At 53.1% G+C, this 24,569-nt stretch overlaps 8 protein-coding genes and 1 non-coding gene across 10 annotated transcripts; 2 read left to right on the top strand and 7 right to left on the bottom strand.

The window, feature by feature from the left end:
* Positions 1-1,693: 1,693 nt before the first annotated feature.
* LOC9661063 (pentatricopeptide repeat-containing protein At4g18520, chloroplastic) lies at positions 1,694-4,377 on the top strand. Its single transcript, XM_024687571.1, has 2 exons — positions 1,694-1,812; positions 2,019-4,377. The coding sequence occupies exons 1-2, from the start codon at positions 1,694-1,696 to the stop codon at positions 4,375-4,377; spliced, it is 2,478 nt and encodes an 825-aa protein (XP_024543339.1).
* A 2,174-nt stretch (positions 4,378-6,551) lies between these two features.
* On the bottom strand, positions 6,552-7,828 carry LOC9661061 (caffeoylshikimate esterase). Its single transcript, XM_002982445.2, has 2 exons — positions 7,725-7,828; positions 6,552-7,638 (listed from the first exon to the last, which is right to left on the bottom strand). The coding sequence occupies exon 2, from the start codon at positions 7,614-7,616 to the stop codon at positions 6,663-6,665; it is 954 nt and encodes a 317-aa protein (XP_002982491.1). The 5' UTR covers positions 7,617-7,638; positions 7,725-7,828; the 3' UTR covers positions 6,552-6,662.
* A 93-nt stretch (positions 7,829-7,921) lies between these two features.
* On the bottom strand, positions 7,922-10,315 carry LOC112350749 (aspartic proteinase-like protein 1). The gene is made up of 10 exons (XM_024687531.1): positions 9,712-10,315; positions 9,496-9,634; positions 9,216-9,445; positions 8,935-9,162; positions 8,741-8,879; positions 8,611-8,684; positions 8,435-8,546; positions 8,317-8,374; positions 8,189-8,260; positions 7,922-8,129 (listed from the first exon to the last, which is right to left on the bottom strand). Exons 1-10 carry the CDS (start codon positions 9,975-9,977, stop codon positions 7,942-7,944), a joined length of 1,506 nt encoding a protein of 501 aa, XP_024543299.1. The 5' UTR covers positions 9,978-10,315; the 3' UTR covers positions 7,922-7,941.
* LOC112350750 (probable dolichyl pyrophosphate Man9GlcNAc2 alpha-1,3-glucosyltransferase) lies at positions 10,234-12,206 on the bottom strand. Of its 2 annotated transcripts, none has more exons than XM_024687533.1 (8): positions 12,055-12,206; positions 11,764-12,004; positions 11,529-11,703; positions 11,367-11,474; positions 11,155-11,316; positions 10,855-11,107; positions 10,377-10,796; positions 10,234-10,328 (listed from the first exon to the last, which is right to left on the bottom strand). In XM_024687533.1, the coding sequence occupies exons 1-7, from the start codon at positions 12,200-12,202 to the stop codon at positions 10,387-10,389; spliced, it is 1,497 nt and encodes a 498-aa protein (XP_024543301.1). In that variant the 5' UTR covers positions 12,203-12,206; the 3' UTR covers positions 10,234-10,328; positions 10,377-10,386. The 2 variants fall into 2 exon arrangements, with proteins under 2 accessions (XP_024543301.1, XP_024543300.1); XM_024687532.1 differs by having other exon boundaries at positions 10,393-10,796; positions 12,055-12,183.
* LOC112350748 (pentatricopeptide repeat-containing protein At5g27110-like) lies at positions 12,178-15,076 on the top strand. The gene is made up of 2 exons (XM_024687530.1): positions 12,178-12,235; positions 12,295-15,076. Exons 1-2 carry the CDS (start codon positions 12,212-12,214, stop codon positions 14,053-14,055), a joined length of 1,785 nt encoding a protein of 594 aa, XP_024543298.1. The 5' UTR covers positions 12,178-12,211; the 3' UTR covers positions 14,056-15,076.
* A 1,265-nt stretch (positions 15,077-16,341) lies between these two features.
* TRNAG-CCC lies at positions 16,342-16,412 on the bottom strand. The gene has a single exon. It is a non-coding gene; the product is annotated as a tRNA-Gly (tRNA).
* LOC9661060 (uncharacterized FAD-linked oxidoreductase ARB_02478) lies at positions 16,343-18,406 on the bottom strand. Its single transcript, XM_002982444.2, has one exon. The coding sequence runs from the start codon at positions 18,218-18,220 to the stop codon at positions 16,436-16,438; it is 1,785 nt and encodes a 594-aa protein (XP_002982490.2). The 5' UTR covers positions 18,221-18,406; the 3' UTR covers positions 16,343-16,435.
* Positions 18,407-18,425: 19 nt separating this feature from the next.
* Positions 18,426-20,516, bottom strand: LOC9661059 (pentatricopeptide repeat-containing protein At2g35030, mitochondrial). The gene has a single exon (XM_024687570.1). It carries the CDS (start codon positions 20,514-20,516, stop codon positions 18,426-18,428), a length of 2,091 nt encoding a protein of 696 aa, XP_024543338.1.
* Positions 20,517-21,631: 1,115 nt separating this feature from the next.
* Positions 21,632-24,092, bottom strand: LOC9661058 (DELLA protein RGL1). The gene has a single exon (XM_002982442.2). It carries the CDS (start codon positions 23,881-23,883, stop codon positions 21,886-21,888), a length of 1,998 nt encoding a protein of 665 aa, XP_002982488.2. The 5' UTR covers positions 23,884-24,092; the 3' UTR covers positions 21,632-21,885.
* Positions 24,093-24,569: the final 477 nt, after the last annotated feature.

Raw genomic sequence — 24,569 nt, 5'->3', positions numbered from 1 at the left:
GAGTTATTGATGAATTTTGGCATATCCTGACTATACTTAACTTTTCATTTTGCATGTGGATGTTTTTTATATTAGTTTCAGGGGTGTATTGATGCAAGAGAGCACAAGTATGTCTAATTAGTATTATCTTATTGCACATATTAGCCATACATTGCAACCAATAGAGTTAAATTACTCCATAATAAAGGAATGTTTAGTAATTGTTCAAGAAGGTTCACATACATAGTTCTCAGATATTACTAAAAGGTTATTATACTATAGTTACTTCATCATTAAAGTGGAAGAACTTGGTTAATTGTATTGCTTAATGGGCTTTAAAGTTTTATATATATATAAGGTTATTCATCACTTGGGGAGTTTTATACTTAATGCTAATGCACTATCTTAAGTTCATCTCTCTTTTACACTCTCTTCACTTGTTCTTGATAAGTTTATTGTTCCAATATTAGTAGATTTTGTTAATAAGGATTTTATGCTATCAATGGTTATTATACTTAATGTGTAGTGTCCACAAGATGTAACTTAAGATTTACCTTCTTTTGACAAAATTCGTGAGGTTTAAAAGGTTAGTCATGGATCTGAAAGCTTCTTGATGGGTTTGAGAATTTTGCATCACTTATTGATGACTTGCTGTTTCAGCATTTACCTTCTTAATATTGCTTTGAGAATGACCTTTTTTATTTTATGGGGATTAATCTTGATGATCATTTATGGCTAGTAGTGCCTTTGATTTTTATTCCACACTTTTTCTATGCCTATCATAAATTTAAGCAAACACATAGGATATCATTATTTAATTGAGAATTTGTCAACATAAAGTTATTAATTATTGAATAAAAAAATACAAATAAAAAAATAGTGACAAAATAACTATTTCAGAATAAATAATTGAATTCTACACATAAAATAGAAGTAAAAGGAAAGGAAAGAATATATATTAAGAACAATAATGAAATAGACATACTTCACACTTAGAGTAACCCTCTTACTGTGCTTGCCAGCCAGATAGCTGAGTTTGATTTTGATCAATGTGTCAAAGACGTCGGTGCCATCAAACAGCTGGACCTCTGAAGACTTGATTATCACGGCTCTCAAGGCTAATACTAGCATTCTCAACACTGCCAAGCGAGTTTAGGAGTTAAATCCTGGCCATGATCGCATGAACAACCATAGTCAAAGTAGGTCAGCATACTTGAGTAACGTCTCGTCCACGTGGCTTCCACGAGCACCATGCAGGGGATGCGTGGATAGCTCGGCCCCACGGCCATATCAGCTGCCACATCGGCCTGGCACGGGCACGTAGACTATGTGGTCGTGTATTTCTATCGTGAACTCCGGCGACTGAACCTCTGTTTATTACATTTTCTAGTTCCTCCTCTCTTCCCTCTTTCTTCTTTCTCAAGAAGTCCTCCCTCTCATACAATGGCACTGCGAGATTCTTTGTTCGCAAGGTTCGTCTTCGTGCATGGGGACGACGACGATGACAATCCCCCAGATCTTGCGCCCGCCGCCTCGGAAGTTTCTGCATGGTCTTCTTGTCTCCTTGGGGAGGACCAAGTCATCTATGAGATTCACTGCGGAGATCGCGATCGCCAAGTAAATTACTCCAGATGATTTACAGTGTTCACTGTGTTCTTTGATCAATGCAGAGAGATAACACTCCTGCAACACTTCGCATTGGGATCTGAGAACGATGTCTCCCTTCACTGCTGTTCCAATTCAAAAACCTCTTCTTGCGTGTATCTCATCCTTCTCGCCCTCATCGTTTTTGGCTTTGCGGAGCTCGACTCTCGGAGAAGCCAGACAACCAAAGTAGTCGTCAAGGATCTATGTAACTCTTTAAAATAATACCAATCCACGATCTCTTCTCTTAGAGTTTGAGTCGATCGTAAAATAGTTTCCTAGCTTGGGCTTTCGTCAATTTTCCTCCATCTAAGGGAGGAAAAAGAAACCTGGACTATTTCTTTCTTTATGAAGGGCTTGGATCCATCTTCTCGGCTGCCTCAAGTTTTTCGCAGGTTTTTGTGCGTGGCAGCCCATCGGAGTCTGGAGCAAACGCTAGATCTTGTCGTCTCCTCTTCATCTTCTTCTTGTTCTTCTTGGACTTCTGCGCTCTCTTCCTCTTACGCAGAGCTTTTGAGGCGATGTGGTCGGGCTCGAGCTCTAGAAGATGGCCGACGCGTCCACGCTCACATAGTTTCTACTGGCCAGTCTCAGAACCCATTCCTCGGGAATCTCCTCGTGCAAATGTACGGGAAATGCGGCAGCTTGGGCGAGGCAAGACGGGCCTTCGATGGAATTCCCGAGAGCAAACGCAATGTTTACTCGTGGGGTTTAATGATCTCGGCGTATGCCCAGTCCGGGCATCACAAACAAGCGATAGATTTGTTCCAAACAATGCAAGAAACAAAGACAATGGTGGTGAAAGCCGACTGCGTTATACTCGCGAGCGTTTTGGGTTCTTGTGCCGCCTCCGGCGATCTCCAAACTGGCAAAGCTATCCACGAAAAAATCTCTTCTGGGTGCTTGGATTCCAATCTCGTTGTCGAGACCGCGCTCTTGGACATGTATGCAAAGTGTGGGAAGGTGGCGGAAGCTCGAGGGACGTTTGATAGGATGAAAGAGAGGGACGTTATCTCGTGGAACGCAATGCTTGCGGCATATGCCCAAACTGGGCATAACACCCATGCAATCAATTTATATCACGGGATGTGCTGCGAGGGAGTCTTTCCAGACGAGTTTACATTCTCTACGATCGTTACGTCTTGCTCGAGTTTGAGGCTCTTGAATCTCGTCCATGCCGTGATTGTCGAGAGTGGCATGCAACACGACGATGGAATCTATTGTGGTCTTATCAAGTCGTATGCAAAGCTTAATCAGATCGAAGAGTCCGAGAGGATCTTTAGAGACGTGATCTTGCAAAAACCCAAAAGAAGCAGTGCTCTCGCCTGGACCACCATGATCGCAGCATATGTACAAGTCGGCCATCTCTACGTTGCTCAAGCACTGGATCTCTACCAGCAAATGACAGCCGAAAGCATCCAGCCGAACAACTTGACCTTCACCAGCGTCCTCTCGGCATGTTCCTTGATCGGCCCCCCAGCTCTCGACCTGGGCTCCAAGATCCACGAGAGATTCCTCTCCTCCCAACCGTCTAACACGATGGAGCAACCGTGCTCGCAATGGGTCTTGACGAACACGCTCATTACAATGTACGCCAAGTGTGGGAGCCTCTCCCGAGCGAAGGAAGCGTTCGAGAGCATCCCGGTCGAGAAGAGGGGCCTGGTTTCGTGGAACGCAATGCTTTCCGCCTACGCCCAGCTCGGATCCGACCGCCAAGCCGCGGATTTCTTTTCGGCCATGGGAGTCCGGGGCCTGGAGCCCGACGAGGTGACCTTCACGAGCATTCTCGGGGCGTGCGCGCGGCTGGGCGACCTCGAGCTGGGCAAGCGAGTCCACGCACAGCTCAAGTCAACGGCCCCGGCACTCGAGTCAACCGCCTCGGTCCAGGTGGCGCTGGTCAACATGTACGCGCGCTGCGGCGACGCAGCGGCGATGCGGTCCCGCTACGGCAACACCGCGGCGGCGCCCCGCGGTACGCCGCGCGGCGAGCCCGTGTACTGGAACGCGCTCATCGCGGCGCACGGGCTGTACGGGCACACGCCACGGGTTCTCCGTCTCTTCAGCGCCATGCAACTCGAGGGGCTCGCCCCAGACGAGGTGACGTTCACGAGCGTGCTTGCGACGTGTGGTAGATCGCGCGTTGCGCGCTGTGGCCGCGGCGTCTTCCAGGCCATGATCTCGGACTATGGGATGAGGCCGAGCTTGGCGCACTACCGGTGTTTGATCCACCTCTTTGGGCGGGGCGGGCATCTGGGGGCTGCCAAAGAGCTCATTGAGAGCATGGAGTACGAGCCCGGGGACGTGGAGTGGACGAGCTTGCTGGGCTTTTGCCGGCTCCACGGCGGCCTAGCCAACGTCAAGCTCGGGCGGGAGGCCGCCATCCGCGCGCTGGAGATCAACCCGGAGAACGAGACCGCGTACGTGCTGCTGCTCAATCTAAATGCCGCGGTACACAGGCTCGAGGACGCCAAGCGGCGGTGGAGGAGGAGAGTGATGGAGAACCGGCGGCGGCCGCGGTACCTCTGGCGGTGGATGAGGGAGCCGACGTGGAGATCGCTGCTCCAGGGGCATCCGCACGAGAGGAGGATGAGTCAACGGCGGCGTCACGCGTTTATCGAGAAGCTCGACTGGCGGGCGGGGGTCAAAGGGCGGCGCCGCCAGCAGCTGCAGCTGTCCAACAAGCTGCCGGCCAAGACCCTGGCCAGGATGCACGCTTTCAAGGACTACTTGTCTCCAGATGCGTGGACTGGCTAGTCGACTTACCTGATTGATCCCAATTGTCCTTGACCACACCAATGACTTTTGGAGAATTCCACTCTCTACTCCTGAGAGGCTTTGAAGATTTTCTCCTTTGCTGCTCTGGAAGATGAAATATAAAAGATCTCAATGGTTCTGTGAATCGTGCTAAAAGTTTGCCGCAGCTGCACGTTTCATAGAGCCGCGGTCCAAAAAAGAAGAAAACCTCAATAAAAGACTGAGGCAGAGGCTGGATTTCCTAGTGTATTTCCTCCCGGTGTTCTTCCACCTCGCAAGAGCGCACGCGTATCTCTCAATTAACGAGCTTTCTTCTAGCCAGTAAATTTGAAGATGACCACTTACCCTGGGGACAATATGTTCTGGATTGTGGGAGCTTTCTCTTCGTTCCAGAGATTGCTACTGCATTCACCATGTTGTTCAAAGTTGCCTTTGAGCAACATTAACTTTGAGCAACATGGTGATTGTAGCTCTGTTGCAACAGCTTACAGGTCCTTCTTTAGAAGACGCATCAACTTTGTCGCGTGCCCTGGAAAGACATAAAGGAGATGTTGTCAGTGTCATGAACCTACCGGCCCTCCATGACTGGAGCTTTCTTTGTGCTTCTTTTTCTCCAGCGGGCACGAAAGCATTTCAAGTAGAGACACTTGGAAATTCTGAAACATCTGGCGAAGGGAGTCGTGTTCAGGACGGCTTGTGGGAAAAGTCGTCGCAGCTATCATGAGGATGATCGAACCGAAGGACTTGCATTGCGATGAGCGGGATTCTCACCCGAGACCAGGAAAGACGAAGCGACTAAAACAAAAATCAGCACTCGAAAAAAACGAAGCGACTAGAACAAAAAATCGGGGAAGAGCTCACCGCTTTATACCGAAGGCCAACGGCCACTGGCACCTTTAAATCAGAGACCACAAACTTAGCATAAAAATCCACGAAAACGATTTCGCGCCTTTGAGGAGCTTGCGATGTCACAGCCAGCGAGAATGGATGTCCCCCCCACAAGCTTAGTAATGTTGATTCAATGCAGCAATTCAGGCACAGATGGCTTGTCTTCTCCTCCTGGAGATTAATGCGGAGATAAAGTTCATCCTGTTACGGTCCAATGAATACCAATGGATACTTTTCTCCAGCTGACTGGTTTGACTTCGTTTAGTCATCGGAGATCCAGGATTGTGAATATTCAAGCCACTCAATCAAGATTTCGAAAGACTCTCTCCTCGATCACAGGCACAAGATGGTAACCGTGGAGGCAACCATGGTGGCGAGCGTGAGCAGCAAGAACGCCGCGTAAACCGCCCACCTCCTCGTGAACTTAGCGTAGTACGACGCCACGGGCTCCTGGTACGGCACCTCAAACTCGCAGTCCTCCACGGTGGCCACCAGCGATCTGGGCAGAGCCCGGAGCTTGGCGAGCTTGGCGGCGGCGAGCCCAAGCGTGAGCTTGTGGCAGTGGCGCTGGAACTTGAGGCCATTGAGGACGCGCACAGTCTGCGACACTGCGGCGTAGATCACGGCGTGGCCGAGCGAGGCGAGCGCAATGGGAGACCAGCAGTGGCGGCACTGGAGGCGGCCGGGAGGGGTGGCGGCGACGCTGGCGAAGAGGAGCGCCAGAAAGACGAGGAAGGCGGCGAGGAGGGCCCAGAGCTGCTTCTTCTGGGCGTCGATGCCGCGCTTCTTCTGGATCGTCTTGTCGAAATGGAACTGGACGATGGACTGGAGCGAGTGGATGGCGGTGTCGAGGGTGGAGACGGCGAAGATTCGCCCGAGCTCGTCCCCGGCGGGAGTGGCTGTGCTGTGGCGATCATCCGTCTGCTGCTCGCTGCTGCTGGCCGGCGATGGCGAGGGGTTGCCAATCTCAATTGCGGGCTTCTTCCTGCTGGAGCTGCTGAATCCATTGCCATTCATGGTCGTGGTATCGGCCTAGAGCACTGGATTCGCTACAGGGAGGGAGAACTTACCCATATGTTTCTCATCGTCGCCTGGATCAAACTTTCCACTCTGTGTTGTTCTTGAATCGCTGGCTCGTGGATTTCTCTTTTCTTTCGTCCAATTCTCTGCTAAACGATGATGATAAGCACAATAGCTTCGCATTGATGGAGCGAAGTGGACACACCCAGTCACTCACACCTCAGGTGCCAGTGTCCTGGCATTCTCTTTTCCTCGGCGAATGTGCATTGAGCAACTAATGGAAACCTTAATTATTTTTAAATAAATCGAATATGCTTAGAATATTCTCCAGGCAAGGAATATACTTCTACAGATGCTTCGTCATCCTCGGAGGTTTTCTAGCAGTGATCGTCCAGCCACTGCTTGATGTCCCCGTACACCACCGCGCGCGCCTCCTCGGGCTCCCCTTGCAGCAGCGAGTGATAGTAATCCTCGTAGATCTTGATCGTCTTGTCCTGCGACTTGGCCTTGTCATACAAGATCCGGCTGCCCTCCGTCTCCGCCACCACGTCCGACGTCCCATGGAGCGCCAGCAGCGGCATCTCGATCTTCTCCACATTCTTCTGCAAGTACTCGCACATCCTCGCCAGGTTCCTCATCGTCCCCACCCTCGGCTTCCCCTTGTACCTCCTCGGGTTGGACGCGATGAGCTTCCCCCGCGCCGGATCCTTGATCGCCTTGCGCACGATGTTGTTCTCGGGCATCACCGCCCACGACTCGGCCAGCCCGAGCAGCAGCCCGTATCCAAACAGGTGGAGCTTCGACGGCTGCATGAGCTCCGGGATGACGATGAGCGGCGCCGTCACGATCACTCCATCCCAGCCCTTTGGATCCTTCAAGCACATGAGCAGCGTGAGGCCGCCACCCATGGACTCGCCAAACAGGAACTTCTTGAGGCCCGAGAACTCGGGCTTGTCGCGGACGGAGTGGAAGTAGCGGAGGTTTGCGTCGGCGAAGGCGTCCACGTCCCACACGTAGCCGTGGAGGCCGTCGGAGCGGCCGTGGCCCAGGAGGTCCGCGCAGTAGGCCGCGAATCCCCACTGGGCGAGCGTGATGGCGATGGACTGGAAGAGCCAGCCGCTGTCGCTGCCATAGCCGTGGGTGAGGAAGATGAGAGCGCGCGGCGCGGCGGCGGCGTCCAGCGGGAGGAAGGACTGCGTGAAGAGCGTACCGTGCGGCGTGGTGTAGTGGGACTCGGCGTGGCGCACGCCTTGCTGCGCGTAGAAGTCGTCCGGGGAGATCTCGTCGCCCCAGTAGTAGGCCGGCTTCTCCAGGGACGTCGCTGGCGCCATAGCTCCTCCTCTGCGGCTTGCCCTGGGACAGGAGCAAGGAAAGATGAGAATGAATCGATGAATGTAGCTACGAGGGCCTTAGAGGAGGATGGAATTACGGTTTGCTACCTCGATTGAGCTTGGCGATGGAAGATCTCACGAGGAACACGCGAGGCACGCCTGAAGAACCCTAAATCGCGACGTCATTCCTCACTAGCCCACCAAACCTCGTCCACCACGCATTGTTGACTGGTTGGTCAGAGCGGTCAGAGAACATCCCAGCCCTTGATAAGGCTAAGATTGGATCCAACGGATACAAATCAATCTCGATAGAATATCCAACTTTTCAAAATAGGATGAACAGGAAGAATAGAACGACGAAAACGCTGGAAGTTTGGGTGATACCAAAACTCGCGGCCGCCTCCTGCTGTGGAGGCTTGAGGAATGGACTGTTGTCGTTTCGATTCTGGGAGACGGGTTGATTGATCGGCGATGGAGTGTGCTCGAACGATGCCCCGTCTTCCAAATGATAGCCTGGACGAGACAAAGCCGAGCGAGAGCTTAAACTTGGAGAAGATGGAGCGAACACTTACAATTGGCGGGCGACCATCCCAGCGTCGAGCGCTCCCGATCGAAAGCGAATCTGTAGCCTCCCATGAAGTTCTCTGCGCAGTACACAAAGGTTTTCTCAGCTTGATTCTAGCGAAAACGCAGCACTTACGGCCGATGATGGGAAAGTTGCTCTCGAGAACCGCTAAACAAAATCCCAGTACTCTACTCTGCAAGCCAACGAATGGATTTGAGTTTTCGTTTAAACAAAGCACCGAGAGATAACTTACGTCCGAGCCGATGACCAACACCAGAGGATCTACCACAGAAAAATTCCCTCCTCCTTGAAATGTTAGCGACAATGATGGTGCTGGAATGTCTGTTACTGTATCTTCGTTGCCGCTGCATGACAAACACAAGTCTGTGTGAGACCGGCTCGAAAGATTAAACTCAAACAAAGACTAACTTCAATCGGTAGCAATACTCATAAGGGGACAAGTCCACGTTTGTTATTCTTCTGAGATTGATCTGGCTGTCGAACTGCGTCACCAGGAGAATGTTTGGCACACAAAAACAAAGTTTTAAACTGGGCTTACTGCTTCTGTCACACGCTGGTAGGCATCGGACTGAAGGTACGTCAACGTTGTCCCGGTATCAAAGAGTGCATTGAAGCTTCTAAAAGTGATGTTTCGCCCGCCAACAGTAAACTGTTCAATACCAACATCGTATGCACTTCTGCAAAATGTTTCATCGCAGCTGGCTCAAAAACGAAAACTCAACTATCACTTACTTAACGCCAGAGTTTGGAATGAAGGAAGTGGTTTGCTGCGATTTAGCTCCCCGATCACCGAAAAGAATCCGTCCCGATCCATCGGTGTCAAAGCACATTGAAAATGTGTCGTTTATGAGACCGTCTTTGGCGAGCATGCTTGGCAGCGACACGTCTCCCGGCCCCAATCCCAGGAGTCCATTGGGAGCACCACCACGTAGAAACAATCCCGTTTGCTGCTCCCCACACCTGTTTGCTGCAAATAGTCAAGAAAAGCTCTGAAGAATGGAAAACATCCTCACCCAAAAATGATTCTGGCAGTAATGGCAGAGCTTGTCGCTGGCTTGAAAAGGTGAATCACATCCTCCACTAGTTTTCCTGACGTAGAAGTGTTCTCTGAAAGATATCTAACCGTGTATGGACAGACTGAGGAGTTGCCGGTGCACGAGCTGCTGGAGCAAGCCTTGTCGCCACAAGTGAGTAGCTTGTTGGTCGTCGAACTGTTTGTTGTGAAGTATGTAAGCCTCTTCTTCTGAAAGGCACGGTCAAACCTTCAAGAACAATTTCTAGTGAAACACATACCAAAGTGGGAAACTCCGATGGAGAGACGGACTGGCAGTGCTTACAGTCGCAGGGAACCCAAAACAAGTCACTCCCAGTGTCAAGTGCCACCAGAAAAGAAACATTTGGAGTGCCTATATCCACAAACGTGTAGTGAATTCTGAAAGCAACAGATTTGTGAGAAGAGAAGCGAATTCGATTGGATAATGAAAAACTTTAAGAGATCGTCTACCTTACCCTCCGAACCTCGGTCCCAGATCCTCAGTATAATTGCCTTGCAGTAGCGCTAGACTGTCGTTGCCAGTGAGCAGCTCTCGGCCGTGCTTTGACAGGTCGTGCTTGAGCAGCAGCCTGTGGTAATCTAAGCTGCCTCTCACCGGAGGAGCTGGCTCTTCTCCTAGACCCAAGAGCCCCCTTGCCTCATCCGAGTATCTGTGAATAATTCTAAAATCCAGGGAACTCGCAAAAGCGAGATTGAAAAGGAGGACTAAAAAGGCCTGCATGCTGATAGGAGTGAATGCAATTCAGAAGAGGAACCGAAGAGGAGAATAACAATGGAGGATGAAGAACACCATTGTGAGCAAAGTCGTAGAGAAAGCGCCGTCTCAAGAGAAAGACGGAACCGAGAAGGGGACAGCTAACTCAGACGACACGATCAGACATTTGCTTGCTGTTATTCTAAAACAAAGTCAAGGATGCAACTTGAGAAAGAAGGGCAGGGACAAAGGATCCACAGAGAACCGACCTATTCATGCCGGATTGGAGACGAAAAGGAAACTGCTATTAAGACGCGTCCCTACCAAATTGACGCGGAAGGAAACAACGGCTTAAGAAGCGCTCATCTTCAGTTAGTACTACAAAACTAATGTCAGTACATGCAGGAAATTCTAGATAAAGCGTACCTGTGTCAACTCATACTTTTTTTTTCCGTTTTTGTGTAGACGATAAAACTCGATTCCTGGACCACTGGCGGTAGTTTGTGTACAGAAAGATCGCGGCGAAGTATGCGAATGTGTAGGCTGCAATAAAAGCCTCAAAAAGGTATGGGTATCTCGCAGGTGGATCCAGCAGCAGATAAGTGAGATGAAGAACGAAGCCACCAAGCAGTGAGGATGCTGCTACTGGGTTGAAACTCCTGAGTGGAACAAAACCGAGGAAGAAGAGCAGCAGCAACGCGAAATATGGGAGCAGGAGACCATCTCGAACGAGCAAAGGGAACATGGACATGAGTGCACCTGGTATCAGCCATCTCCAAACGAGTGGCTCATCTAAAGCGAGAAGCGTTCCCGGAATTACAGGAAGAAGAATAGATTTCTCGTGCACTGACAACCAAAAGCTTTAGCAAGTCAGCGGTACAAAATACCAATCGAAGATAGTCACCTTGGTAAGAGAAGAAATAGAAGGCAAACGAGCAATTGAACATCGCCAGGAGGAAGCCTCTCCTGCTTGGCCTGAGTATCTGCTGAAGCATAGACGGCAGTATACAGGCCAAAGTGGCCACGAACGCAAGCTGAACAAGCACTCGATCTGGGAGCAGCTGTTTCCACTTTATGAGCAGGTTAGAAACACACCAAAAATTGCTCACGTAGTCCTCAAACAATCCCCGATGGATTGGAACCAGGCGACTCAGAACCTGTGTAGAAACATGTAAAGCACGGGTATTACCGATGGTTTGATTACCTGTAACACTGCTTCTCTGGAATGCAAAAATGGCCACCAGCAAAGAGCAAAAGTCGATAAAACGGCAGCTCCAAGCTTCAAAACATTCAGCACCGGGTACTTCTTTCTCAAAGAAATCCCCAGGAGATGCGAAAAGAACGCGGGAGCGTAATACATGCTCATCTGCAAAAGTACGCATTCATGAGAATTTGTTGAGCTATAGTCGGATTTACCTGCTTGTGATTAAGCGACAATGAAAATAAAACACACGCTACTATCTCCCACCTTGAGATGACTGCTGCCGCGGCACCAATCGCCAATCCCAGGCTCAGGCAGTTATACTGGAAGAACGCAATGCCAGAAAACTTAGAAACAAGAGTGAGGAAGAAGAGAACCTGAAAGTGTCCGTGATCGATCAATATCAGAGCCGGTTGCAACAGAATAAGCGCTAGAACCCAGACACGCTCTTCATGACTTCTCTGGCGATAATAAGCCGCAACGAAAGCTATAGCTGCCGGGAAAAAAATAGCAAGGTCCGATAACACCACAGTCCATCGCATGAGAACCTTGCTGCCCAGACTTGCAAGTTAGAGAAATGAAAAGGAGAAAGGCAACTAGATCATGAAATACCTGTGGAGAGATTCATAGCCTCTGGAAGAATGCAAAGCAACCGACTGCTCGTCAAACTTTCGCATGAAAACTCCATGTATGTAGCTCTGGTAGGCCGTGAGAGGAGGATAATCCAGGCCCCAGTAGCCAAGATCGTTGTCAGTAGTGTTGCGGTACCAGTCCGAGACGGGCAGGTTGATCGTTAGCTCCATCCAGTGCCGCTGCGCTTCGTAATCTCCATACTTGGGAGGATTTCCAGCGCCTGGAAGAGATCCGATTCAAGAAGCGAGATTTCTTCGCGAGAAAACTGACCAGAATAGGAATGGAGGCCTGTGAGAAGACGAATCAGCACGGCGACGGCCGAAATGAAGATCGCGGAAACGCGGAAGGAAGGCGCATCCCGCATGATCCCGATAAACCCTAATGAAGGGAAGAACAATATTTTAGGGTTCTTGGGCATTTTGACTCCATGTCGCATTTCTCGATCCAGCAGGTAAACCTCTCAATTCAGACTGTGGAGCTCGCGACTGACCGATTTCCATTCTGTGGAAGGGCGAAATTCCTTCTTGTTCTTGCCATAGCAGCGGGGAGCTTACAAACAACACGAAATCACAGCGATTGGAGGGAAGAACGAGCGCAAGCTCGAAATTTTGCGCCTTGCTCGCGGCGCTCGATGGCTCTATCAGCTCCAAAAGCCTTTGGATGGCGAGAGAAGCCCACCTTGCCGCCATCCAGAGTGGAATGGACGCAAACGTCTACATTGCCAGCAAGATCGTCCACGCCTACGCGAGGTGTGGAGGCCTGGTGGATGCTCGCAGAGCCCTGGATAAAATTCGCGCTCCCAACGTCGTCTCCTGGACCGCCCTGATGCTCGGGTACGTAGATTCCAAGCAAGAAATCCAAGTCTTTGAGCTCTTCCATCGAATGCTCGCAGGTGGCTGTGCTCCAAACGCTCGGACTTTCGTGGCGCTGCTCAAGGCCTGCGCTGGTCTGGCGGCTAGAGAAGAGAGATGGAGCAAGGATGGAGGAAGAAACTCGGTGGTGAAGTTGAGGAGCTTGGAGAAAGGAATGGCTTTCCACCGCCAAGCTCGAGTGGAAAGCTTCGACTCCGACTTGTTCGTGGCAAACGCGCTGGTGGACATGTACTCGAGGTGTGGAAGCATCGACGACGCTTACAGGGTCTTCTCGAGAATGCGATGCCGAGACGTGGTGTCCTGGAACACGATCATTCTCGGCTTCGCGGAGAACCGGATGGAAGAATCGGCTTTGGTGGCTTTCTCTCGGATCGAAGAAGCCTGTGAACCAAACGGCCGGACTTTCAGTGCTGCTCTCAAAGCTTGCGTCGGTCTGGCATCGAGAGAAGATGGCGAGCTCGCCGCTGGAAAGATCGTCAAAGTGAGGAGCCTGGAGGTGGTCATGGCGATTCACTCTCGAGCAGCAACGGCCGGGTTTTTCAGCTCGGATGGCATCCTCCACAACGGCCTGGTGGATTCGTACGCAGCGTGTGGAAGCCTGGACGATGCTCGCCGGGTTTTCGAGACTTCTCGCCGCGACGTGGTCTCGTGGAACTCGATCATACTCGGGTGTGTAGAAACCGGTGAGCCCGGCATGGCACTGGAGCTCTTCTCCAGGATGAAACACGAGCAGCAAGTCGAGCCGGATGTTTTCACTCTCGTCGCAGCTCTCAAGGCCTGTGGCTCCTGCGTTCCATCGACGGAAGTTTGCAAGCTTCTCCATGCTCACGTCGCGAGGTCCGGCTTCGAGGCCAACACCGTCGTAGCAAACAGCCTCGTCGACGTCTACGGCAAGTGTGGAAGCTTGCAAAACGCCCAGCTCGTCTTCGACTCGGCCATGGAGACGAGAGATCCGGTAACTTGGAACTCTTTGATGGCGGGATTCAGCAGGAGAGGTGACGCTCGCACGGTGGTGGGATTGTTCCACAGGATGATCGACGAGGGGCTAGCAGCGAACGCCATAACTTTCGTGCACATCCTCTCGGCTTGCAGCCACGCCGGTGATGTAAGACTGTGCTCGAAGTTCTTGGAGATCATGAGCTCCAAGTTTGGAGTTTCGCCGAGCTCGCAGCACTACAATTGCCTGGTTGACGGCCTGGGACGGAGTAACGAGATGGATCTCGCCGTGGCGACGGTGTCCAAAGCAATGGTAGATCATAGTTGCGATGGAGTCACTCCGGTGGCGTGGAAGACCGTGCTGGGTGCTTGTCACAAGTGGGAAAATGTGGCTCTCGGAAAGATGGCCTTTGAGAATTTGGCTGTGGTGAATGATGATGCGGCAGCTTACGCACTGGCTTGATGATCATCGATGATCTCTCGCAGCAAAATCTATGCCTCCCCCAAATGCCCATTCTGGGCAAATGCTGACAACAACAGTCGAGCTCGCAAAATGTATAGATCCATGAATTCGTTTTCTTGCTTCCTTGGCTGTCAATCTGTAAAGATTCCAAAGACAACCCATGTGGTCGGAGAACGATCTTAATCACTCCCGCGAAATAAAATACACAATCTAGGTAGACCAGCAATGGCTCAACTCTTACTAGCATTGCTCTTGGCGATTTCCAGTGCCTCGCTTCGACATGACAAGCCCGGGATCTCTAGCTGCCGCTGCCACAGCAATCCAAATTGCTGGCCCCACGATCGCGACTGGAAGATCTTCAAGGCCAGGCCGCCTCATCACGATCCCCACTACAACCATCGTCTCTGCGAGCTCGTCACCGAGAAATTGGCGCGATCCCGGCTCGCGAGCAAGGGTCAGTGCCGGTCTACGCGGTCAATGTTAGTCAAGTCTCCCAGGTGGAGGCTTTCGCTGGCACCGTGAAGAACACTGGCCACGACTACAGTGGAAGGAGCACTGCGAGGGGAGCGCTCAGCATTTGGATGCATCACTTGCAAGAGGTGCGCTCTCACGGTGGTCTTGGCTGTGATCGAGGGCGAGATCCAGCGGCGCATGTGGCGATCGGACTTGGAACCGCTCTACGAGGCGGCGATGGAGCACAGGCGCGAGATTGTGGGCGCTTGCTCGCTCCAGCGTTTCCGACAATGTTGTGGAGCTCCAAGTCGTGACGGCTGATGGGAAGCGAAAGGTGGCGAACAAGTGCCAGAACGAGGATCTCTTTTGGGCTCTCAGAGGTGGCGGCGGAGAGTCGTGGTTTCACTCACTTACAGTTTCGAGAACACAATCTTTTCAAGCGTGACTTGACTGCCGAAGATCGCCCAAGCTTTGAGACGCTCGTCGAGGAGTTTGCGCGGGTGCATTCGGAGCTTTCACCTCATGGCTGGTCTGGTTTTTTCGATATCAGAAACTTCTCCCCCCTTGAGATACGTACTTCCAAACAAGGCTCGCTCCAGCTTGAGTTCTCTCCTCGGCTTCCAGCACAGCCAGATTCAGACACACTAATCTTTCCAATCCTATACATCCTTCTACAAAATCATCAATCCAAACTGTGATATCCAGTTCTTCCAGCTTCACGTCTCGTCCCAACTTTGAACTCTTTCCCAGCCAAAGCTTCTCGAGCACTCCTGACGATACCTCTCGACTTCCAGGTTCCAATCCTGGGCTGCGTCATCGCTGGCGGCCAAGTCTCGGTGCTTCGCAACAACGCAGTTAATCCCGCCTTGAGAGATTCCCTGTTGCTCGTCATTGCCTTCGTGAATGCTCCGAGATCACAAAGGAGAGAGGCAACAATGCTTGTTGATCGATATCACGCCTGGATCTGGGAGCTACATGAACGAGGCCGACTACAACGAGCCACACTTCCAGAGATCGTTTTATGGAAGCCACTACAAGCGGCTCTATGAGATCAAGCAGTATCACTGCGTAGGGAGGACCCAAGATCTTAGGTGCAAAAATCCAGTCAAACAAGTCAACAATGGTCAGCATGGTTGACTAGTTTGCCTCCTCCAAATGCCCATTCTGGGCAAATGCTGCCAGGAGCAAACTCCACGAGAGAAAATGCCTCTCCAGCATGGTATCCACTCCCGCGATATCTAAGCTCTGGCATTCCATCTCTAGCTCTACCAATCGACTACTCCCTTCTCATGGTGCTATTGAGCTGGCCGAAGTGGACAAGCGTAGTGTTCAAGGCCTTGAGGACGTGCCGGCGGTCGCGCTCGCAGCTCATCCTGGGCCACATCTGCGCGTCGGCGTAGGGCGCGATGATGCAGCGCGAGTGATCCTTCTGCCGCTCTTGCTCCGCCTTGCAAGGCTCCGCCCAGATCCCCTTCCCCCTGCGCTTCTTCTTCCTCTTCCTCTTCTTGAGCCCCAATCTGATGAGCTTCTTGCGCTTCTTCCACCGTAGCTCCCTCCTCACGTCCTCGTACACCGTGCCCAGAACCCTCGACGATGTGAATCCACGGAATCCCCATGGCTGGTTTCTGGCCGATGCAGTGAAGATCTGATGAGTGGCATAGCGTGATCGAGAGGGAGAGATCGCTCGAGAAACGAAACCACAGGCTGGGCGCACCAGGGAAAGCAGCGCCCTCATCCTCAAGAACCCTACATTCTTTGGAAGTAAAACACGTGGCGACATGTCCAAAAAAAAAAAACTTATCCACGTGGCAAAAGCCACGTGTTTATTAAAATTGCGCAGCCGGGGAATCGAACCCCGGTCAGTACCGTGGGAGGGTACTATGATACCACTACACCAGCTGCGCATCATGGTTGCATTACGTCACTTTTAGTCAATCTTGTTGACATTGATTGACTTGTTTGACTGAGTTTTGCATCTAAGATCCTGGGTCCAGTCCTCGCTCCCTACGCAGTGATGGCACACAAAGAGCCCTCCCGGATCCACGCGCTGCTTGATCTCGTAGAGCCGCTTGTAGTGACTTCCAAAGAACGATCTCTGGAAGTGTGGCTCGTTGTAGTCGGCCTCGTTCATGTAGCTCCCAGATCCGGGTGTGATATCGATCAACACCTTGTTGGCCCTCGAGACCAGCGTCGCTGCCTCTTTTCTCTGTGATCTTGGGGCGCTCACCGAAACAATGACGAGCCACAGCGAATCTCTCCAGGCGGGATTCACGGCGCTGTCGCGAGGCACAGAGACTTGGCCACCAGCGACGAGGGCACCCACGATTGGAACTTGGAAGTCGAGAGCTATCTTCGCGAGTGCTCTAGAGACTTTGGTTGGGAAAGAGTTTAGAGCTTGAGTTGGGATAAGACGTGAAGCTGGAAGAACTGGATTCCCTGCCGGCCCGCCAACGTTGGGACAGCTTGGATCGCTTCCGCACAGTGCTTGCTGAATGAGCTCATAGAAGGATGCGTAGGATTTGAGAGAATAGTGGGTTTGAATCCGGTTGTGCTGGAGGCCGAGGAGAAAATTCAAGCTGGAGCAAGCGAATGCCAGGGTCTTGTTTGGAAGCACGTATCTCAAGGAGAGTGAAAAGTTGCCGACATTGAAGAAACCAGACCAGCCATCAGACCAAAGCTCCGGATTCATCCGTGCAAACTCCTCGAGAAGCGTCTCAAAACTGGGGCGATCTTTGGCAGTCACATTCACGCTCGCAAAGATTGCGTTCTCGAGAGCCGGATACGTTCTGTAAGTGAGTGAAACCACGACTCCAAACGTACCTCCGCCGCCACCTCTGAGCGCCCAGAAGAGATCCTCGTTTTGCCACTCGCTCGCCACCTTTCGCTTCCCATCAGCCGTCACAACTTGGAGCTCCACAACATTGTCCGCCGCGAGGCCAAAGACTGGAGAGAGCAAGCTGTGCCCGCCACCTTGTGCGAATCCACCGGCAGCTCCAACCCACGGGCACGAAGCTCCCACAATATCGTGCCTGTGCTCCAGCGCGGCCTCGTAGAGCTGGTTCCAAGTCACTCCAGCTCCAATCGTCACATACGCCGCTGGATCCAGCCCTCGATCGTCGCAATGCTCTGCTTGATCACAGCCAAGATCACCGTGAAAGCGCAGCTCCCGCAAGTGATGCATCCAAATGCTGAGCGATCCCCTCGCAGTGCTTCTTCCAAGGTAGTCGTGACCAGTGTTCTTTACCACAAGGAGAAGGTTGTGCTTGCTAGCGAAAGCCACCGCAAGCTCCACCTGGAAGACTTGACTAACATTGACCGCATAGACCGGCACTGACCCTTGCTCGCAACGCGAGCTCCTCGGGTCGCGGACGGAGCAGCTCTCGTTGCGGGCGTCGTCCATCTCCCAGTTATCGGCCATCATCGCTCCCGGCTGGTCGGATCTCCAGGCGGGATCGCTCCAATTCTCGGTGGCGAGCTCGCAGAGATGATGGTCGTAGTGGGGATCGTGGCAAGGCCATGCCGGGGGCTTGACCGCGATGAGCCGGCCTTGGATTGAGGCATTGAAGATCTTCCAGTCGCGATCCTGGGGCCAGCAATTTGGATCGCCGTGGAGGCAACGGCAGCTAGAGATGTGATGGCCGTGAAGAAGCGAGGAGCTGGAAATCGCCAAGAGCAAAGCTAGCAGCAGTGGAGATCTTCGTGCTATTGCCATTTCTGGCCCAGCTAGATATCACTGTCGTTTGCTATTGCCATTGCTGGCCAAGCTAGATTGCGATCACTGTCCGTCTCGATTTCCTAAAATCGCCCACCCTTGACTTGACGTGGTTTGTCTCGGGATCTCTTTTGTCTTTACCGAAGCTCCAAGCTTGGGAGTCCACCATTTGGACACAAGGAAGCAAGAAAGCACGAAAGCGAGTTCATGAATCTATACCTTTCGCGAGCTCGTCACTGTCGCTGCCACCCTCGCTCTTGATCATCTCGGCCAGCAGCACATACGGAACCGAGATGTCGGGCTCAAGCTCCGTCACCTTTCTTGCCGCCAGCGCCGCTCTCTCCAGATCCCCGTGCATGCGACACGCCCCGAGCAGCGACGTCCACACCACCGAGTCCGCCACGTACGGCATCGTTCTGATCAGTTCTTCCGCATCCCCCGGGTCCCTTGCTCGCCCGATAACGTCGACAACGCTGCGAAAGTGCTGGATCGCCGGAGAGATCCCTGCCGACAGCATCCCTACGAAGGCCTCTCGGCACTCGTCCAGCATCCCGCCATAGCTGAAACCTGTGAGAAGCGCCATGTACGAAACCTTGGTTGGACGTACGCCCTCGAGCTGCATTGCCCGGAAGACCTCCCCGGCCTCGCTGTGGTGCCCAGTGTGGGCATATGCCCCCAGGATCGCGGAGAACGCCAGCGTCCCGCGGGAAGGGATATCCTCGAACATCGCACAGGCGTCGGATACGTGGCCGCATTGGGCGTAGGCCACGATGAGCCCGATCCACGAGATGGAGTCCCATTCGGGCATCTTGTGGAAGCTGGCTACCGCGAGTGCCAAGTTTCCGGTTTGGGCGTAGGCCGCGATCAGTCCATTCCAGGAGATGAGATTCCGCTGCTGCTTGTCATCAAACATTTTCTTTGCTATGACACAGTTTCCAATCCCTGCGTACGCCGAGATCATCACGTTCCAGGTCACGAGATCCCACATTGGCATCCGATTCATGGTGGAGATGGCCTTGTCGATATCACCAGTTTGGGTGTATCCAGCCACGACTGTCGTCCACGATACCACGTCTCTCTTGGGCATGGAATCGAGAGAAACTCTCGCTTGCAGCGGATGCCCATTTGCGGCATATGCTGAAACAAGCGCGTTCCACGAGATAAGATCGTGCTGTGGCATCTTAGAAAATATGCCGACAGCTGATTCTAGATCCTCCTGTTCGCTGTACATCATGATCATAATGTTGCACGCTACCGCGGTGCGCTGCGGCAGCCGCATGAAGAGATCCTCGGCATCTTCTACAAACGCCCGGTTAGAGTACGCGGTGAGCATCGCGGTGACCGAAAGGATATTCCACTGCGGCATGGTGTCGTAAAGCCACTTCGCCCGCGCGGTGACGCCCGCATTGGCGTGCGCGGTGACCATGGTGTTCCAGCACACGATCCCGCGACGTGGCATCGCGTCAAACAGGCACGTGGCGCTGTCCAGGTGGCCCCAGCGGACATACGCCGCAAGCATTGCGTTGCGCGACACGTCATCCCGGTCGGGCATGGCGTGGAAGACGCCCTCCACGTCAGCGAGGTTCCCTGCCTCCGTGTAGAGCGTGAGGAGACAGTTCCAGGAGACAAAGTCCCACTCTCGCATCCCGTCAAAGATTCCTTTTGCCGCGTCGTGCTCACCGTGGTGGGCGTTGGCCTGGATCATCGCATTGGACGCTACTACGTTGACGTGCGGCATCCGCAGGTAGGTACCGCGTCCGTCGCACAGGTCACCGTGGTCTGCCAGCACGACAATCAGGGTCGTCCACGTCACCACGTTGCGCTCTGGCATTACGTCGAAGAGGAGCTTGGCCGTGTGGGGGTCGCCATTTTGGCTATACGCCGTGATCATCGCGTTCCACGCGATCACGTCCCTCCCGGGGATCAATCTAAAGATTGTCTCCGCCTCTTCGATCTGGTAACTCAGCGAGAGGCCGGTGATGAGCGCTGTCCACACGACGACGTTGCGTTCTTCCATTCGATCGAACATCGCGCTCGCAGCGTCAAGGTGCCCGTTCTGGGCAAATGCTGCGACCATGCCGGTGATGGATTGGACGTCCCACTTGGGAATGCGATCCATGACTTGCGAGGCCTGATCGACGAGTCCCGACTGCGCGTAGGCTTTGATCACGGAGCTCCACGATACGACGTCGCGATTCTCCATCGCCAGGAACATCGCCTTGGCCTCCTCCGAATGCCCGTGATGGGCAAATGCGGAGATTAGCGCGTTCCACGAGACGAGATCCCACTGCGGCATGCGATCGAAAGTGGTCTTCGCGTCGTCGATGTGGGCATTCTGGGCGAATGCGCCCAGTAAGATGTTCCAGGAGAAGTGATTGGGATCGCCCATCGCGTGGAAGACGGCGCGAGCGCTCTCGATGCTGCCCAGCTTCCCATACGTGTCGATGAGGAGATTGGAGAGGTATCGGTCGTGATTGCAGGGGCCGGAGAGGATCTTGCTGTGGAGAAGCTGGCATTTGTGGAGATCCTTGCAGCTCTTGATCGCGTTGGCGAAATCGGCAACGAGGCCAAGGCCATGTCTTGCCAGAGCGAGAATATTCGGCTTAATCAAATGTTAGCCGTTGGATATAGGACCATCCAACGGATGGTATTCAGTTAGGGTTCTTGGCCTATCGTTATCTTCTTTATTCCATGGCGCTTGTCTGGGAGCTTCAAATTGGCTCGAGCTGGTAAGGTGTCTTGTGTTCTTGGCTATGGCGTGAATGCGATCGATCGAAAGCGACGCTGTGGCTGACCAGAGTGAATGGAAATGAGTTTTGTGAACATATATCTGTGTGGACCAGCTGTGCCACCAAATGCAGAGAGAAAGATTGTTTTGGAGCTTGGAGAAGGAGGAAAAAAATACTGCAAGGACAGAGCGAGAGGTAGCTATCGAACAAACTTCACGTAAACAATCCTCTCTCCTGTCTGTGCTCTTTCGATTTTTTGTTGGATCGATCTATGGATGGATCGAGTTGGATCCAGCCACTTTCATTGCGAGATTATTCCAATCCAGCTCTCCCTCTCGACTCAACCCACTGGTAGAGAATGTAATGCGATATGCTCTTGCGAAGATCCTTTGTGCGCCACCACCTTTCCCAAACACACGAGAATTTCTTGCCCTCAAAGTGGTGCACGTAGCAATCCAACAAAGGCTTTGCGATAAAAATAACTAATTTTTTCTCCGCGAAGGGTCGCGTTGTGTGCTTCCATCCAAAAAATCGCTACAGCGCAGCACAAGAAGAAAAAAAAAAAGAAACCCAGCCTTATCCATTTCGTGTCGACACTAGAGGGACCGGAGATTCCCAGAAGATGCCATTTTTTCTTGGCTTTCCACCCTTAAGTGATTGATTGATTGACTTGAGGGGTATCTAGAGCGAATCTTATTGGATTCCTTGCCAAATCCTATGCACAGGGGAGCTCAATTGGGAAAAAGCTACAAACCACAATTTCTTTCAGTCTCTACTCGAATAAAAATCCGATCGATGGATCGATCGTTCCAAGCTTGCAGAGAGCCAACTCGCTTTGTTGAATCGAAGACCGAAGTGATATGATAAAAAAACGAAAGTAAAAAGAGAGAAAACTTTCCATTGTCCCATCGATCGATCGATCCAACTTTCAAGAGATCACGCGACTCTCCAGGCCGATACCGTGTTGAGCGGCAAATTCCTCCACCCGAGAACCAGCGAGCCTCTCTCGCTGTGGAGCGTGTAGCCATTCGTGTAGTAGAGGCGGAGTAGCAGCTTGGCCTGGTTGACGGCCCTCTGGCTGAGCGGCGATGGCCGAAACCCCGCCACCTCCAGCCGCTTGCTCCAGTCCGCCATGCTCTCGTGACGCTCCACCCGGTTAGGCCCCTCGCACGCGATGATGTTCCGGATCTTTGGCGCCGCAAAGAGCCTCTCCATCTTCAACCTCCCGCTGGGCGAGCTCGCGCACGTCGCCATGGCGTCGAACACCGCCGAGTAGTACTTGAGACACTCCCCGAATCGCTTGAGAAAGTCGGAGCTGTTGTGGCTGGCGTCGTTCTCCGCCATGACGAGCACCTTGGGCCGGAGAGCTCGGATGTGAGCCATGAATCCGCCGAAGGAGGTGTCCGAGTCGGAAGTGGAGGGCTGCAGGAGGTAGTGGAACTGGCTGAGGCTGTTGACGATGAAGGCCTCGCCGGGATGGAGGTTGACGAGCCCGGCATGGAACTTGTCCGCCTTGGGCAGTAGCAAGGCCTTGTACTCGAGATGGACGCGCAGCGTCTTGGCACACTCGTGGAGCTTGTCGCCAGTGGCTGCTAGATCGTCCGCGGAAGAGCCCACTGCCGTGATCCTCACTCTAGGTGGTCCTCCGGGGCGAGTTGCGAGAGCTTGCAGCAGCGCCGGCCATTGGGTGCCAAACCAGAGCTGGAGGTCGAGGATGTGGATGGCGCGCTCGCGCTCCACGGCGTCGAGGATTACCTGGTTCATGGTGAGGTGGTCGAATTTGCCGATGGGGAGGTAGTCGTAGAAGGTGCTGAACGCCTCGAGCATGCTGGCCTGCGTGGATCCATCCGACTCGAGCAGCTTGTCGCTGAGCAGGCCCTTGAAGAGCGCAGAGCCCGTGGACTGATCGATCCGCGCGGCAAGCGCCTCGGTGAAGTAGGACGCCAGCCTCTCCATGGGCGTCCCCTCCGGCCCAGTGTGCTGCCTGAGACGCGCCAATATCATCTGGGCGATGCTCGCGTTTTTCTCCGCCACCGCGTGGGCGCACATCACTAGCAGCTGGACGAGTAGCACCTGTGGGTCCTGGGAGCCGTCGTGCGGTATACCGCCCTGTACCGCCACGGTGCTTGCCGGCGCCGGCGGCACAGGCACCGTACCGTGCGGTATACCTCCGCGGTGCTGCCACGCCGGCCCGCGTACCGCCGGCGGCAGCGGCGGCGGCACCGTGGGGTGGACGTGCCACGTACCGTGCGTCCAGCTCGCGAAGGCCGGCTGGATGGGCTGCTGGAAATCGAACGATCGTATCGTCCCAAACGAGTCCTGGTGTGAGCGGAATGGGAGAATCGGCGCTGGCGGCGGCATCGCCACGGGCTGGTAGCCGTGCTGCTGCTCCAGCGAGGGCGAGGAATCGATGACGACGCCGTCGGTCGTGATGAGCTGATCGATGCCGTCGTCCTCGTCGTCGAAGAGCCTGCTGTTGATCTCGTGGATTTTGGAGCGCACCACCGAGTGGAGGAGGACGTTGCCGGGCGGGCTGTTGGGGTCGAATTGCTGGTAGTGGTGAGAGGCCGAGGAGGGGGACGTGTTGGAGGCCGAGGAGGAGGCCGAGGAGCAAGAATTCGCCGATAATCCGGCAAAGAACCCTTGCTCCTCCTCCTCGTCCGTCGTCAATCCCGACTGGAAGCTGCTGCTAGCGGCATCGAGCGAGGACATGGACAAGATTTCCTCGTCCGGCTGCATGAGATACTCGCTCAGCGGCGAGAGAGCGCCCGATCCAGCCGCCGCGGAGCAGTGATCCCACACGCCGCTGCCACAATCTTCGCGCATCGCCAGAGAATGCTGCGATTGAGGAGGAGGAGGTGAGAAGATCGACGCCGGCCAGTGGAATGGAGGGGGGGACGCCGCCAGGAGCTCGTTCTTGACGCTCGTTGCCATCGACGGATCGCTGCTGGCTTCTTCCCGGCCCTAGCGAGCGTCAGGAATCCATAATTTCAACAATCCATCACCAGATTCTAGGCGAAATCCTCCGCGCCAGTGGTAGCAGTGTTCTTCGTCCCTGTTCCTCGCGCATTATCTCCAGAGGAAGGGCAACCATAAAAGATAAAGAAAGGCGAGTAAAAGAAGCCGGAAAGATGGCAACCCTAAATGCGCCCGCAATGGAACGAGGCAAGGGATAAGGGAGAAAAGATAATCTTCTCCTTGGCGGTCGTACCGAGCACACCCGTACTAGGGCTGACGTCACCCTCGGCCAGTTTACAATCGTGCCGTACTTAGCATGGCCCATCATCGACATTGTCTACATACATCTACCGGCAGAAAGATTGGTCAGCTTGGGGCCACACATAAAAAAATTGGCTGGCCGGACATTTCAAACAGCCGCCGGCAAACCCTACAACCACAACGCATTGTAAAGATATTTGATCAAAACTTATCCATGTCCAAGTCAGAATAATCGCCAATGTATCAATTATTGGACATTCTAGACGCTAAGAAGATTCGAACTTGAGACTCAATAGTGACAAAGCGTACGGCGCCAGCGAAATCTTCCGCCCGCCCGAGAATTAAACACACTCCGTACAGATCTTATGACTTCACCTCCCATGTATTTGGACATGTTGTTG

This window comes from Selaginella moellendorffii, unplaced genomic scaffold, assembly GCF_000143415.4.
Source record: "Selaginella moellendorffii unplaced genomic scaffold, v1.0 SELMOscaffold_54, whole genome shotgun sequence".
In the NCBI taxonomy this organism is placed as follows: Eukaryota; Viridiplantae; Streptophyta; class Lycopodiopsida; order Selaginellales; family Selaginellaceae; genus Selaginella; species Selaginella moellendorffii.
Note: the sequence above shows the minus strand (reverse complement) of the source record. Positions and strands in the feature narration are given on the sequence as shown.